This window comes from Scyliorhinus torazame, chromosome 8, assembly GCF_047496885.1.
Source record: "Scyliorhinus torazame isolate Kashiwa2021f chromosome 8, sScyTor2.1, whole genome shotgun sequence".
In the NCBI taxonomy this organism is placed as follows: domain Eukaryota; kingdom Metazoa; phylum Chordata; class Chondrichthyes; order Carcharhiniformes; family Scyliorhinidae; genus Scyliorhinus; species Scyliorhinus torazame.
In genome coordinates this window covers 136,818,309-136,834,393 of record NC_092714.1, presented here as the reverse complement: position 1 = coordinate 136,834,393, position 16,085 = coordinate 136,818,309, and the positions used below count along the sequence as shown (strand labels likewise).

At 49.6% G+C, this 16,085-nt stretch overlaps 1 protein-coding gene across 1 annotated transcript in view; it reads right to left on the bottom strand.

The window, feature by feature from the left end:
- Positions 1–16,085, bottom strand: part of cab39l (calcium binding protein 39-like) — a 258,002-nt gene that overhangs the window by 222,567 nt on the left and 19,350 nt on the right. The window contains exon 3 of the mRNA XM_072514243.1: positions 6,818–6,956. Coding sequence (XP_072370344.1) covers positions 6,818–6,925 — 108 coding nt within the window. The 5' untranslated portion in view covers positions 6,926–6,956. The remainder of the gene's footprint in view (positions 1–6,817; positions 6,957–16,085) is intronic.

The following is a 16,085-nucleotide window of genomic DNA, read 5'->3' as shown; positions in this document are numbered from 1 at the left end:
GGGGGCGGCAAAGGGGCGAGGGGGGGCGGCAAAGGGGCGAGGGGGGCGGCAAAGGGGCGAGGGGGGCGGCAAAGGGGCGAGGGGGGGCGGCAAAGGGGCGAGGGGGGGCGGCAAAGGGGCGAGGGGGGCGGCAAAGGGGCGAGGGGGGGGCGGCAAAGGGGCGAGGGGGGCGGCAAAGGGGCGAGGGGGGCGGCAAAGGGGCGAGGGGGGGCGGCAAAGGGGCGAGGGGGGCGGCAAAGGGGGCGAGGGGGGCGGCAAAGGGGCGAGGGGGGCGGCAAAGGGGCGAGGGGGGCGGCAAAGGGGCAAGGGGGGCGGCAAAGGGGCAAGGGGGGGCGGCAAAGGGGCAAGGGGGGCGGCAAAGGGGCGAGGGGGGCGGCAAAGGGGCGAGGGGGGCGGCAAAGGGGCGAGGGGGGCGGCAAAGGGGCGAGGGGGGGCGGCAAAGGGGCGAGGGGGGCGGCAAAGGGGCGAGGGGGGGCGGCAAAGGGGCGAGGGGGGGCGGCAAAGGGGCGAGGGGGGGGCAAAGGGGCGAGGGGGGCGGCAAAGGGGCGAGGGGGGGGTGGCAAAGGGGCGAGGGGGGCGGCAAAGGGGCGAGGGGGGCGGCAAAGGGGCGAGGGGGGCGGCAAAGGGGCGAGGGGGGCGGCAAAGGGGCGAGGGGGGGCGGCAAAGGGGCGAGGGGGGGCGGCAAAGGGGCGAGGGGGGCGGCAAAGGGGCGAGGGGGGCGGCAAAGGGGCGAGGGGGGCGGCAAAGGGGCGAGGGGGGCGGCAAAGGGGCGAGGGGGGCGGCAAAGGGGCGAGGGGGGCGGCAAAGGGGCGAGGGGGGGCGGCAAAGGGGCGAGGGGGGCGGCAAAGGGGCGAGGGGGGCGGCAAAGGGGCGAGGGGGGCGGCAAAGGGGCGAGGGGGGCGGCAAAGGGGCGAGGGGGGCGGCAAAGGGGCGAGGGGGGCGGCAAAGGGGCGAGGGGGGCGGCAAAGGGGCGAGGGGGGCGGCAAAGGGGCGAGGGGGGCGGCAAAGGGGCGAGGGGGGCGGCAAAGGGGCGAGGGGGGCGGCAAAGGGGCGAGGGGGCGGCAAAGGGGCGAGGGGGGCGGCAAAGGGGCGAGGGGGGCGGCAAAGGGGCGAGGGGGGCGGCAAAGGGGCGGCAAAGGGGCGAGGGGGGCGGCAAAGGGGCGAGGGGGGCGGCAAAGGGGCGGCAAAGGGGCGAGGGGGGCGGCAAAGGGGCGAGGGGGGGGCGGAAAAGGGGCGACGAAAAGCGAGGGGGGACGAAAAGCGAGGGGGGACGAAAAGCGAGGGGGGGACGAAAAGCGAGGGGGGGACGAAAAGCGAGGGGGGGACGAAAAGCGAGGGGGGGACGAAAAGCGAGGGGGGGATGAAAAGCGAGGGGGGGATGAAAAGCGAGGGGGGGGATGAAAAGCGAGGGGGGGATGAAAAGCGAGGGGGGGATGAAAAGCGAGGGGGGGATGAAAAGCGAGGGGGGATGAAAAGCGAGGGGGGATGAAAGCGAGGGGGGATGAAAAGCGAGGGGGGATGAAAAGCGAGGGGGGGATGAAAAGCGAGGGGGGGATGAAAAGCGAGGGGGGGGAGAGAAAATCGAGGGGGGAGAGAAAATCGAGGGGGGGAGAGAAAATCGAGGGGGGAGAGAAAATCGAGGGGGGAGAGAAAATCGAGGGGGGAGAGAAAATCGGGGGGGGGGGGGAGAGAAAATCGGGGGGGGGGGGGAGAGAAAATCGGGGGGGGGAGAAAATCGGGGGGGGGCGGGAGAGAAAATCGGGGGGGGGCGGGAGAGAGAAAATCGGGGGGGGGCGGGAGAGAGAAAATCGGGGGGGGGAGAGAAAATCGGGGGGGGGAGAGAAAATCGGGGGGGGGGGGAGAGAAAATCGGGGGGGGGGGGAGAGAAAATCGGGGGGGGGGGGGGAGAGAAAATCGGGGGGGGGGGGAGAGAAAATCGGGGGGGGGGGGGAGAGAAAATCGGGGGGGGGGAGAGAAAATCGGGGGGGGGAGAGAAAATCGGGGGGGGGGGAGAGAAAATCGGGGGGGGGAGAGAAAATCGGGGGGGGGAGAGAAAATCGGGGGGGGGGGGGAAGAGAAAATCGGGGGGTGAGAGAAAATCGGGGGGGGGAGAGAAAATCGGGGGGGGGGGGAGAGAAAATCGGGGGGGGGGGGAGAGAAAATCAGGGGGGGGGGAGGAGAGAAAATCGGGGGGGGGAAGAGAAAATCGGGGGGGGGGAAGAGAAAATCGGGGGGGAAGAGAAAATCGGGGGGGAAGAGAAAATCGGGGGGGAAGAGAAAATCGGGGGGGGGGAGAGAAAATCGGGGGGGGGGGGAGAGAAAATCGGGGGGGGGGGGGAGAGAAAATCGGGGGGGGGGGGGAGAGAAAATCGGGGGGGGGGGAGAGAAAATCGGGGGGGGGAGAGAAAATCGGGGGGGGGAGAGAGAGAGAAAATCGGGGGGGGGGAGAGAGAGAAAATCGGGGGGGAGAGAGAGAAAATCGGGGGGGGAGAGAGAAAATCGGGGGGGGGGGAAGAGAGAAAATCGGGGGGGGGGAAGAGAGAAAATCGAGGGGGGGGAGAGAAAATCGGGGGGGGGGGGGGGAGAGAAAATCGGGGGGGGGGGGGGAGAGAAAATCGGGGGGGGGGAGAAAATCGGGGGGGGGGAGAAAATCGGGGGGGGGGGGAGAGAAAATCGGGGGGGGGAGAAAATCGGGGGGGGGGGGAGAAAATCGGGGGGGGGGGGAGAGAAAATCGGGGGGGGGGGGGAGAGAAAATCGGGGGGGGTGGAGAGAAAATCGGGGGGGGGGAGAGAAAATCGGGGGGGGGGAGAGAAAATCGGGGGGGGGGAGAGAAAATCGGGGGGGGGGGGAGAGAAAATCGGGGGGGGGGGGAGAGAAAATCGGGGGGGGGAGAGAAAATCGGGGGGGGGGGGAGAGAAAATCGGGGGGGGGGGGGAGAGAAAATCGGGGGGGGGGGGGGAGAGAAAATCGGGGGGGGGGGGAGAGAAAATCGGGGGGGGGGGGGAGAATGAGAGAAAAAAAGAATTCCAACTGTTTTTATTAGTCATTCGTGGATTGAGTGTCACAAGGCCAGCATTTATTGCACGTGACTAAAACTGCCCTTTAAAAGGTGATGGTAAACAGGTGGAGCCCATCTAGTATCGAGACAATTGCAATAATCAGCAAAGATCAGCATGATGCAGCAATGCATATCTTTGAATTTGTCAAGTGATGCCACAATTTGGGGCCACCTGTGAATCTTATTCTTTCATTGATTTAATACAAGCTGGTTTCTACTCAATATAGGACACATTTGGTGCCAAATTATTGTGATTATACAGGCACCCAATAAAAATACCTGCCTTTTACAAGTTAACTTTGGAGCCAAGAATTTATTTTCTTGAAAAGCAGTTTTTAAGCCGTGTTACACTTCAAATTGAATTCACAAGCAAGCTTTTCTGCAACCTATTTTTTTGGGGGCTGCTGCATTCACAAACAAATCTTTTGATTTCAGTTTACATTGGCACATCTGTTGGAAACATACCACAGCAATTAAACAATTTAATACCATTGCGGTGTTAAACTGTTCTTCCCCGCCCTGCGCTCCCCTCCCACCTTGAATATAGCCTTGCATCTCTGAAGACAGAAAGGTTATCAACCTGAAACATCAACTCCCTTTTTCTCTCCACATCTGATTATTTGCAGTTTTTAATTCTGATTTCCAGCATCCGCAGGATTTTATTCATTTCAGAACTCGAGGGCTACCTTCAGAGTACGAGAAATTTCACATTCCAATTAATTTTTCTGTTGACCTTTTTGCATACTGACCACAAAACATCTTTTCTTTCTCTCCTGTGGAATTATATTAGTCATCAACAAAAAGCCATTACCTCGCTCTTCTGCCAATTTAATTTATTCACATAGGCAGTTCTGGACAGGAACTATTCAGCCAACTACACCCATTCCTTCTTTTTGTTCACTTATGCTCTTGACAGTACGTTCATTTTAACAGCAATTAAATGGTCGCGAAAAACTGTCGCCCCACCTTAAAACATACCATAGATATCAGCAGAAAAATGCCAGCAGCAAAGGCAACTAAACGAAGGAAAGCTAACCAATAGCCAGGAGACTTTCAATTAAAAAGAGACAGCAATATACCAGTCCAAAAGCCTGGAAATTTAGGAGGTGCCACTTAGCCTCAAAATGAGAACAGATTAGAAATCTAAATTTTATATTACTCCCTCTTGCACATCCCTCAACATTTTGAAAATAACTGATCTATACACAAAATAGCAGATTGAGGGGTCTATGCTAAAAGTCTTTTTAATATTGCTCTTGAACTCACTGCTGGGAAGCTGTACAAGTTCAGTCAATCTTTCCTGCATTCTCCTCTTCAACAAGTCCCTCCTCCAGACAGTCCTGTTGAGATTTGGAACTCAATACATGATCAGTTGCAAGATTGAATTCACATCCCTGCATTCTTTGTCTGCTGATAGTCCAATTTCAAAGTAGCAAATGCAAGGACCATAAACACTGCTTTCACAGAAAATGGACAGAATCTCAGAAGTCAATCTGAAATATCAGTTAAATAAAATAAAGCACCCAAATTTCATGTAATAAAAAATTGATCAAGTCTTTAAGCATTTATCTAGACACAAAGCAACAAGAAATAATAAAAATGGAATTGTTAGTGTCTAATATCTCAATAAAAATAAATAAATATTTGGTTCCTTGGTTAACGGCAATATGATGTGTAATCTTTGTGCCACTTTGTCATATTCATCAACTTTAGACATTTTTTGGCAACACAATCTCAATCACACATACAACTTTGGGGGAATAGCAAGACAGACAAAACTTTCTAGTATCCTTTACAAATAACAACTGTTACAGCATTTCAGTGTGTCTCTAATTTCCTCAGGCACACCTTACCCGCTTCACAGCACTCTCTTCAAGTCGGCTTATTTAAATCAGTCTTGTAATTATAGATTACCGAAAGCTTACAAACTTGTGCACAGGCAAAATCATTAAATGACATTCCCATATACTCTTAAGATCAATTAAAAATGTGCACAAAACCTAAGTGACCGGTGCAGTGACCCCCGAACAAAGTAAGTCTTAATTCAACGCTCGCTACGAGATAGGCGCTCCTAGCTACCAATCCGTACCAACTTCGAATCCCGCAGACTCAGAACCTGAACGAAAGGCCATTTGTTCCCCTGACCTGGTAGGCCAGTCCGAAGTTAAGTATAGGCCTGTTAGTTGTAGAAGTAGCTTAGACGTAGAATTTGTGCATGAGTAGCGATTACTGTGTATAATAAATGTGCTTTGAATCTTACTAATTGGTGTATTGGGTTATTGATCATTACTCGGACTTGAACCTCGTGGCGGTATCATAAAGATACCTGGCGACTCGAGAGCAAAGGTAATAAAACAGAGCAATTAAACCAAGGAGAAAGTTAGCAACAATACCCACAAAGAGCATTATATCTCGCTCTGAGAGCTTGTATTTTGTATGGGACCACTTCTGCATTAAATGGACTGGTTGTTTCTCTTCTGAAGCGTAGAGTGCTACATTCAATGACATGCTCTGTTCCATATCAGTTTATGGAGAAATTAATTTCTAAGAGGAAAGCATTTTGCAAACCGGCAATCCCTAAACACATGCCTATGAAGATTAAATCTTTTTTTTTTTTTAAATGATGTGACCACATCGATGTCAGTGCTAATACGTAGCTGACACCAAACTAATATGTTATAGTAATGCACTTCAATCTTTCCATCACACTTCGATGTTTTCAAAGTCCAGCTCACATCCAGACTGCCCTGTACAAGGTATTAGCATACAAATTATCAACATATGGTTAGGGAACTATTTTGTTCACTATTTTAACTTGAGGTATTAGCCCACTTAAATAAATGTATTAATTATTTTTAAAATAAATTTTGAGTGCCCAATTCATTTTTTCCAATTAAGGGGCAATTTAGAATGGCCAATCTACCTCCCCTGCACATCTTTGGGTTGTGGGGGCGAAACCCACACAAACACGGGAAGAATGTGCAAACTTCACACGGACAGTGGCCCAGAGCCGGGATCGAACCCGAGACCTTGGTGCAATGAGGCAGCAATGCTAACCATTGTGCCACTGTGCTGCCCTAAATAAATGTATTAATACCTCATTAAAATAGCTGTTACTAAGTATTCATACAGCTGAGTTTTAAAACACTTGCATTTCCTTCTTGAGGCTTGAAGAACATCCAAGTATTTGCATTTCAACAAACATGAGTTCTACCATCAGTGATAGAACTCTCATCTGCAATTCAGGAGGTAATGTTTTCCAGCCTTATTTCAAGAGTTGAGTACCTAATCTGTGCAGCACTGTTGTGTTGTCAGAGATTCAACCTCTGAAGTAGGTATTTAAACTGAGATTGCTTGTTCAGCTGAACATAAAAGTTCCTGTTGCACTATTTGAAGAGGGGAGTTCTCCTGGTATGCCAGTTACACCGAAGTGAACACCACCAAAACAGAATAACTGGTCATTTATCACCTTGCTGTGCACAGAATGGCTTCCTCGTTTGCTTACATATCTGAAGCAACCCATCAGATGAAAGGCAGTGTACAATGAAAGTTCTTTCCTCCCATAAAAGCCAAACAAAATATTTTAAAAGCATCATTAATTATTCAATTGTAGAACATTGGCACTTTGATTATGACATGACAAAGATACTGGAAAATTTATTTTGTCAGCTTTCAACTACATTAAACTGCTTCTTTCACTCATGCGTTGAACATGATTACTCCCACATGACAACACCTTTTCAAGCACTATTAGATACCTTTTCAGCCTTTCTGTCTGAAATGTCCTGCTTTTCCAGCATCGCCATGTTCTCTTTGAGATTTTTGACAATATCTGCTGGACTTTTGTGTGACTTGAACAGTGGCATTTTTGTTAAGATTTATTTCACCCTGATTTACCTGTAAATAAACAAATTTAAAAGAAAAAAATAAATCAGAGCCAAATTTTAATGTAATTTTTAAACAAAAATGTTATAATCAGCAGTTACCATAAAATGCACATTGAGATCGAGGTCACATGCTCTTAGCACAAGCGTCAAAATTATTCGGCACATCTGGCATTTGCCCCTCTTCGACACCGAGCTAAGTTGTGTGAAATATTTACTGCCACAATAGTGTCGCCAAACCAATTAGTGACTTGGGTGATTAAATCCATCCTGGTCCTGACAAGCATTTCATCCATCCCCCCCTCACCATGGAAGTTATAAAAGTACGTGGAAAGAACCAGATATTTGCCAATACAAAAGTTGAGCTTACTTTGTGAAGAGGGGTGGGGGAAGAGAGGGAGAATTACCAACTTGAATTACAGTTGCCCTTTTGAGGCAGAAGAGAGTTCTACTTGAAGCCTGCATACCTTCAATATTCCAGAGCATAGCTATCTACAAAGTGGCTATTAAGCCCCAAAACAATTCTGGAATGAATTATCAGTGATCTTTAAGATATATCTTCAGCCTGTTGCAACATGTATAACCAATAGTTTGGAGACCAGTGTAACAATCAGAAAATAACAGCTGTGATTTTGTTTTCATGAGCAAGGTGTAGGGTACAGTGCAGCTTTATTCCAGGTTGCAGAATGTCTAAGGCTCTGTGAACTTGCAATACTTTTAAAATCATTCTTCCCAAGGCTACGACTCTAGGTGAAGGAAGCTACGCAAGTGTTTATCTAAAATCTAAGACTTTAACCAGGCTTTTCTCCAGCTCAAGGATCTGTAGAAGGATAGGGGCAGAGTTAATCATCTAACCCAACTTTCCAGAGTGACACAAAGACGGTCACGGCAACTCATTCCATTAAATGTTTTCATTAATGATGTATTGGAAGGTACTTCAAGGGATGGATTTGGGAGACTATCTGGTCCAGGCATTCCTAAATGTAATGTGGTGTAGTGTAATGGGGTGGTGGTGGGCACTCACAACACTACCATGCAAATTGATTTTTTTTTTCTTCGGACAACAAAGTCTCAATGCAAGATAAGCGCACAAAACATAAGCACAGTTGTCCGTTCAGATTTAGAACTATGGGCATGCAACAGGAAGGTTCAGCTGGGGTCAAGAAGGGGAAGAAAGGGAGCAGGTATGGGAGGATGAGGAACCTAACAGGCTTACTGATGAAAAGCAGGGATGTGGCATCAAGCACAGCTGCTTTTCAAGAGGCAGCACAGGAGTGACAAGTTGAGCGATCTTCTTCTGTCTTGCACTTTTTAACTATTATATAATCTATTGGTAGTATCAAGTTACCAGAATACAAGCTGCTTTCTGCCACGTGCACCATTGCTCAGTTGATAACTCTCTCACCTCGGACTCAGAAGGCTATGGATTCAAGTTCCACCCCAGGACTTGAGCACAAAAATCAAGTTGTCACTCCAGTGCTGTTCTGAGGGAGTACTATACTGTCAGAAGATACGCTGTCTTTCAAAGGAGTTTTAAAAACTTCTGCCCATCTAGCTGGATGGAAAAACTTCCCCCTTGCTCTCTCTAATCCCATTCTGCTTGTTCTCAATCTTATTCAGCCCAAGCCTTTGACCTTCCCATTTCCCTGCCTGGTCCCATGTTAGCTGATATTAGAAATAGTTCTTTCCCTCCTCCGATACGGTTCTCCAACCCTGCTCCTCAAAAACAAAAACACCCGTGTTCCCTCGGTCCTTGTAAACTACTTCGCCACCTCCGACCTCCCTTTCCTCAATCCTCGAGTATGCTGCAATCTCCCAAATATATACCCATCACTCCTGTAATTTCATGTTTCAATTCCTCTAATCAAGTTTCGCGCTGGCCATATTGAAACAGCACTTAATGGTCACAAATGGCATGTTTTGTGACTGCAACAAATGATCCTTCCTCAGCTATCTCAACCCATTAGCAGCCTTTGACACAGTTGACGATGCCATACTCCCCCAACATTGTTTCTCTGTCTTCCAACTGTGAGGAACAAGCTTTTATTGGCTTCATTCTTATTTATCGAATCAAAGCCAGAGAATCACCTGCAATGGCTGCTCTTCCAACTCCTGTTACCACTGATGTGTGCCATCATTGACCCCTCAGCAATAACATCCCAAATCATGTACAATGAAGACACCTGGTTCTATTTCATCACCACCTCTCTTGACCCCTCTCCACAGTCTTTAAATTGTTGGACATCTCCAGCACTGGATGAGAAATTTCTTCCAACTAAATGCGATGAAGATCGAAGCCACGGTCTTCAGTTCCTGTCACTAATTCTGTTCCCTATTTATCAGCTCCATCCCTCTCCCGAGCAAATGTCAGAGGCTGAACCAGATTATTTGTGCTAGAAACGCAACATTATTTATTAATGACTTGGACGAGGGAACTAAATGCACCATCCCCAAATCTGCACATGTTACAAAGTTGGGTGGGAGGGTGAGCTATGAGGAGGATGCAAAGATGCTTCAGCACGATTTGGACAGGTTGAGTGAGTGGACATATGCATGGCAGATGCAGTATAATGTGGATAAATGTGAGGTTATCCGTTTCGGTAGCAAAAATAGGAAGGCAGATTATTATTTGAAAGGGCGTAAATTGAGGCAGAGGTGGATACTCAGCTTGGTGTCTTCATGCATCAGTCGCTGAAATTAAGCGTGCAGGTACAGCAGGCAGTAAAGAAGTAAAGGAAAAGGGATGTTCTACTGCAATTGCATAGGGCGATGGTGAGGCCACACCTGAAGTATTGTTTGCCATTTTGGTATTCTTTTCTGAGGAAGGATGTTGTTGCTAGGGAGTGCAGAAAAGGTTTACCAGGCTGATTCCTGGGATGGCGGGGATGTCACATGAAGAGAGACTAGGTTGGTTAGGATTCTATTCATTGGGAGCGGCATGGTGGCGTAGGGGTTAGCGTTGCTGCCCACGGTACTGAGGACCCAGGTTTGATCCCGGCCCCGGGTCACTGTCCATGTGGGGTTTGCACATTCTCCCGTGCCTGTGTGGGTCTTACCCCCACAACCCAAAGATGTGCAGAGTAGGTGGATTGGCCATATATAAATTAGTAAAAAATGTATACAATGCTAAACGGTACAAACACTAATTTTGCTTTGGAGAAACAGGGTATCCTCCCCTCAGTTCCAATGTACGGGGAGGGGGAGTAGGATACTCTGATTATTAAAACAGTTCACAACACAGTTGTACAAAAAAAAAAACCAGTACAAGCACTAAACTTTGCGTTGGAGAGACCAAATACCCTCGCCTCTGTACCATGCTAAATTGCCCCTTAATTGGGGAAAAAAATAATTGGGTACCCTAAAATTAATTTTTTTTTAATTTTCAAAAAAGGATTATATTCATTGGAGTTCAGAGGAGTGAGAAGGGGCACTTAAAAAATTCTAACAGTATTAGACAGGGCAGATTCAGGACAAATGTTCCCGATGGCAGGGAAGTCCAGAACTAGGGGTCATTGTTTGAGGATAAGGGGTAAACCTTTTAGGACTCAGATGAGGAGAAATGTCTTCACCCTGCTGAATCAGTGGAATTCACTCCCACAGAAAGTAGTTGCGACCAAAACATTATGTGATTTGAAGAAGGAATTAGATATAGCACTTGGGGCTAAAGGGATTTGGGGGGGGGGGGGGGCGTGAAAGAGAGATCAGGCTGATCAGCCATGATAATAATGAATCGCGGAGCACGCTCGAAGGGCTGAATGGCCTCTTCTTGCATCTATTTTCTATGTACGTTTCCATGTATGTTTGCAACTTTGGTGTCATAATTTATCCCTGGATGAGCTTGTGACCATAACCCACACCCAACACTAGGGCCATCTATTTCTACCTTTGCAACATGGCCCAACTCTACCCCTGGCCTCAGTTAATCTGCTGCTGAACCCTTATCTGTGCCTTTGTTACCTCTAGACTTCACTATTCCAACACACTTGTATTCAACCTTACCTTCTGTTCACTTGATGCCACCCAAAACTCTTCTACACATGCCCTAATTTGCACCAAGCCCAATTCACCCGTCAACCCTATTCTGCCTGAGATACATGGGTTCCTGGTTATGCAATCCCTAGATTTTAAAATTCACATGTGGGATTTCAAGTCCTTTCATGTCCTCAATTCTTCCAATTTGGCAATCTCCTCCAGTTCCACAACCATTTGAGATATCCGCCCACTTCCAATTCAGACTTCTTAAACATCCCAGATTTTAGTTGCCCCACCATTGACCAGCATGCCGTTAGCTTCCAAGGTCCTTTACTTTGGAATTTCCTCTCCAAATATCCAGATATGTTTTCCTTCTTAAAGGTTTTCCATAAAACCTACCACTTCATCTGCCCTAATATCTCATTTTGCTCAGCATCGGCTTTTATTTGACAACATCCTTGTGCAGTGCCCTGGGATGTTTTATGTTCAAAGTACTATATAAATGCAATTTGTTGCTGCTGTAAAATAAAATAGCTTTCAACAAAGGGAGGCCAGAGAAGAAAGTGGGGTGACAGAAGTGCAGCAAAAGTTGGACAGGTTTATGCAAAACAATATTTCTCTGCAACCATGCAAGGATCAGCACTGTAGGCAAAGTAATAGTCATTTCGAAATTTAATAGGTTTGTGTTTGCAATTTTCCTCACAGCCAAATATTTTTAAAAAAAATTTAGAGTACCCAATTCATTTTTTCCAATTAAGGGGCAATTTAGCATGGCCTATCCATCTATCCTGCACATGTTTGGATTGTGGGGGTGAGACCCCATGCAGACACGGGGAGAATGTGCAAACTCCACACGGACAATAACCTGGGGCCAGGATCGAACCCGGGTTCTCGCCACATTGAGGCAGCAGTGCTAATCACTGCGACACCGTGCCACCCTCTCACAGCCAAGCCTTGACCTTTGACCATTGAGATGCAGAACAGAGGTTGTGCAAATCATTTGCAAACAAAGAGAATTTTTCAAGTCGGACTTCCGGGTGCGGCGATGACCAGCTGAGTCGCACGTTTCGGCAGCTCCCGGTGGAACGGACTTTTGGGCTCTTGATAGGAGCCCCAACGGCAATTTTAACGGCTAAAACCACCGTGCGGTAAACCAGAAGGGTGTTCCCCCTGGACACGGATGGAAAAAGGAGAGGAAAGTGGCCGGATTGCAGCGGATCCTTTGGAACAACGGCAAGGAAGGCAAGCAGAAACCAAGATGGCGTCGGAAGGTGGCAGTTTCATATGGGGCCCTGAACAACAAGAGTTCTTGAAATGCTGCGTGGAGGAGATTAAAAAGGAAATGAAGAAAGAGTTGTTGGCCCCGATATTACAGGCGATCGAAGGGCTGAAAGAGGAACAAACGACCCAGGAGCAGGAGCTTCGGGTCGTGAAGGCGAAAGCAGCTGAGAATGAGAACGATATACAGGGCCTGGTGGTGAAGTCGGAGATACAGGAGGCACACCAGAAACGATGTGTGGAGAGGTTGGAGGCACTGGAAAACAACGCAAGGAGGAACAACTTGAGGATTCTTGGCCTTCCTGAAGGTGTGGAGGGGGCGGACGTCGGGGCATATGTGAGCACGATGCTGCACTCGTTAATGGGAGCGGAGGCCCCGACGGGTCCGTTGGAGGCGGAGGGAGCATACCGAGTTATGGTGCGAGGATCGAGAGCAGGAGAAACTCCCAGAGCCATAGTGGTGAGATTCCTCCGTTTTAAGGATAGAGAAATGGTCCTTTGATGGGCGAAGAAAACTCGGTGCAGTAAATGGGAGAACGCGGTGATCCGCGTTTATCAAGATTGGAGTGCGAAGGAGGGCGAGTTTTAATCGGGCCAAGGCGGTACTTCACAAAAGGAAGATAAAATTTGGAATGCTGCAACCGGCAAGACTGTGGGTCACATATCAAGGGAGGCACCACTACTTTGAGACGGCGGATGAAGCGTGGACTTTTATTGTAGAAGAAAAATTGGAATGAGTGGATTATGAAAAAGAACGTTTGGACAAAGTGGTGGGGCGAATGGGGGGGGGGGGCGAAGAGGGGTTTTATGTTCTAATCCTGTGGTATGGTAACTTTTCTTTCTCCCACAGGTGGTGATGGGGGGAGGTGGGGAGGGAGAGGAGATGGGGCGTTGGCCATGGGAGGCGGGGCCGAGGGAGAGGCGCGGGCTTGGTTCCCGCGCTATGATAATTATGGCGGGAATAGAGAAGCAGGAAGGAGGGGGCGTCGCACGGTGCGAGCCGTGGTCACGGGGGGAAGCCGAGGTCAGCCAGAGTTTGCTGACTTCTGGGAGCAACATGGGGGGAGTAATTACGCTAGCGGGGGGTCTAGCGGGGGGGGTGGGAGGGGGGAATTACTGGGTTGCTGCTGCTGGGGAAAGGGGGGAGTGGGTACGGGAGAGGATGGGCGGGGGGGCACCGCCTGGGGGAGATACAGCTGCGTGGGAACTGGGTGAGAAGCTGGAAAAAGATGATGGCTAACCGGCAAGGGGGGGGGGGTGGGAAGCCCCCCAACTCGGCTGATCACGTGCAACGTGAGAGGGCTTAACGGGCCGATAAAGAGGGCACGAGTACTCGCACACCTTAAGAAACTTAAAGCAGATGTGATTATGTTACAGGAAACGCACCTGAAACTGACAGACCAGGTTAGGCTGCGCAAAGGATGGGTGGGGCAGGTGTTCCATTCGGGGCTGGATGCGAAAAACAGGGGGGTGGCTATATTAGTGGGGAAGCGGGTAATGTTCGAGGCAAAGACTATAGTGGCGGATAACGGGGGCAGATACGTGATGGTGAGTGGCAAATTACAGGGAGAGATGGTGGTTTTGGTAAACGTGTATGCCCCGAACTGGGACGATGCCAACTTTATGAGGCGAATGCTAGGACGCATCCCGGACCTCGAGACGGGAAAGCTGATAATGGGGGGAGACTTTAACACGGTGTTGGAACCAAGGCTGGATAGGTCGAAGTCCAGGACTGGTAGGAGGCAGCAGCCAAGGTGCTTAAGGATTTTATGGAGCAGATGGGAGGGGTGGACCCGTGGAGATTCAGTAGACCTAGGAGTAAGGAGTTCTCGTTTTTCTCCTATGTCCATAAAGTCTATTCGCGCATAGACTTTTTTGTGTTGGGTAGGGCATTGATCCCGAGGGTGAGGGGAACGGAATATACGGCTATAGCCATTTCGGATCATGCCCCACACTGGGTAGACTTGGAGATAGGGGAGGAAACAGGAGGGCGCCCACCCTGGAGAATGGACATGGGACTAATGGCGGATGAGGGGGTGTGCCTAAGGGTGAGGGGATGTATTGAAAAGTACTTGGAACTCAATGACAATGGGGAGGTTCAGGTGGGAGTGGTCTGGGAGGCGTTGAAGGCGGTGGTTAGGGGGGAGCTGATATCAATAAGGACACATAAAGGGAAGCAGGAGAGTAAGGAACGGGAGCGGTTGCTGCAAGAACTTTTGAGGGTGGACAGACAATATGCGGAAGCACCGGAGGAGGGACTGTACAGGGAAAGGCAAAGGCTGCATGTGGAATTTGACTTGCTGACTACAGGCACTGCAGAGGCACAATGGAGGAAGGCGCAGGGTGTACAGTATGAATATGGAGAGAAGGCGAGTAGATTGCTGGCACACCAATTGAGGAAAAGGGGAGCAGCGAGGGAAATAGGGGGAGTGAGGGACGAGGAAGGAGAGACGGAGCGGGGAGCGGAGAGAGTGAATGAAGTGTTCAAGACATTTTATAAAAAATTGTATGAAGCTCAACCCCCGGATGGAAATTCCCAAGGTGGAAGAGCAGGAAAGGGTGGGACTGGGAGCACAGATCACGGTAGAAGTGGTGAAAGGAATTAGGAACATGCAGACGGGAAAGGCCCCGGGACCGGACGGATTCCCAGTTGAATTTTACAGAAAATATTTGGACTTGCTCGCCCCGCTACTGACGAGGACCTTTAACGAGGCAAAGGAAAGGGGACAACTGCCCCCGACTATGTCTGAAGCAACGATATCGCTTCTCTTAAAGAAGGAAAAGGATCCGCTACAATGCGGGTCCTACAGACCAATTTCCCTCCTAAATGTGGATGCCAAGGTCCTGGCCAAGGTAATGGCAATGAGAATAGAGGAATGTGTCCCGGGGGTGGTTCATGAGGACCAAACTGGGTTTGTGAAGGGGAGACAGCTGAACACGAATATACGGAGGCTGTTAGGAGTAATGATGATGGCCCCACCAGAGGGTGAAACGGAGATAGTAGTGGCGATGGATGCCGAGAAAGCATTTGATAGAGTGGAATGGGATTATCTGTGGGAGGTGTTGAGGAGATTTGGTTTTGGAGAGGGGTATGTTAGATGGGTGCAGCTGTTGTATAGGGCCCCAGTGGCGAGTGTGGTCACGAATGGACGGGGATCGGCATATTTTCGGCTCCATAGAGGGACAAGGCAGGGATGTCCTCTGTCCCCATTACTGTTTGCACTGGCGATTGAGCCCCTGGCGATAGCGCTGAGAGGTTCCAAGAGATGGAGGGGAATACTTAGGGGAGGAGAAGAACACCGGGTATCTTTATATGCGGATGATCTGCTACTATATGTGGCGGATCCGGCGGAGGGGATGCCAGAAATAATGCGGATACTTGGGGAGTTTGGGGATTTTTCAGGGTATAAATTGAACATGGGGAAGAGTGAGCTGTTTGTGGTGCATCCAGGGGAGCAGAGTAGAGAAATAGAAGACCTACCGTTGAGGAAGGTAACAAGAGACTTTCGTTACCTGGGGATCCAGATAGCTAAGAATTGGGGCACTTTGCACAAGCTAAATTTAACGCGGTTGGTGGAACAGATGGAGGAAGATTTCAAGAGATGGGATATGGTAGCACTGTCAATGGCAGGGACGGTGCAGGCGGTTAAGATGGTGGTCCTCCCGAGATTCCTCTTTGTGTTTCAGTGCCTCCCGGTGGTGATCACGAAGGCTTTTTTTAAAAGGATAGAAAAGAGCATCATGGGTTTTGTTTGGGCCGGGAAGACTCCGAGAGTGAGGAAGGGATTCTTACAGCGTAGTAGGGATAGGGGGGGCTGGCACTACCGAGCCTAAGTGAGTATTATTGGGCCGCTAATATTTCAATGGTGAGTAAGTGGATGGGAGAGGAGGA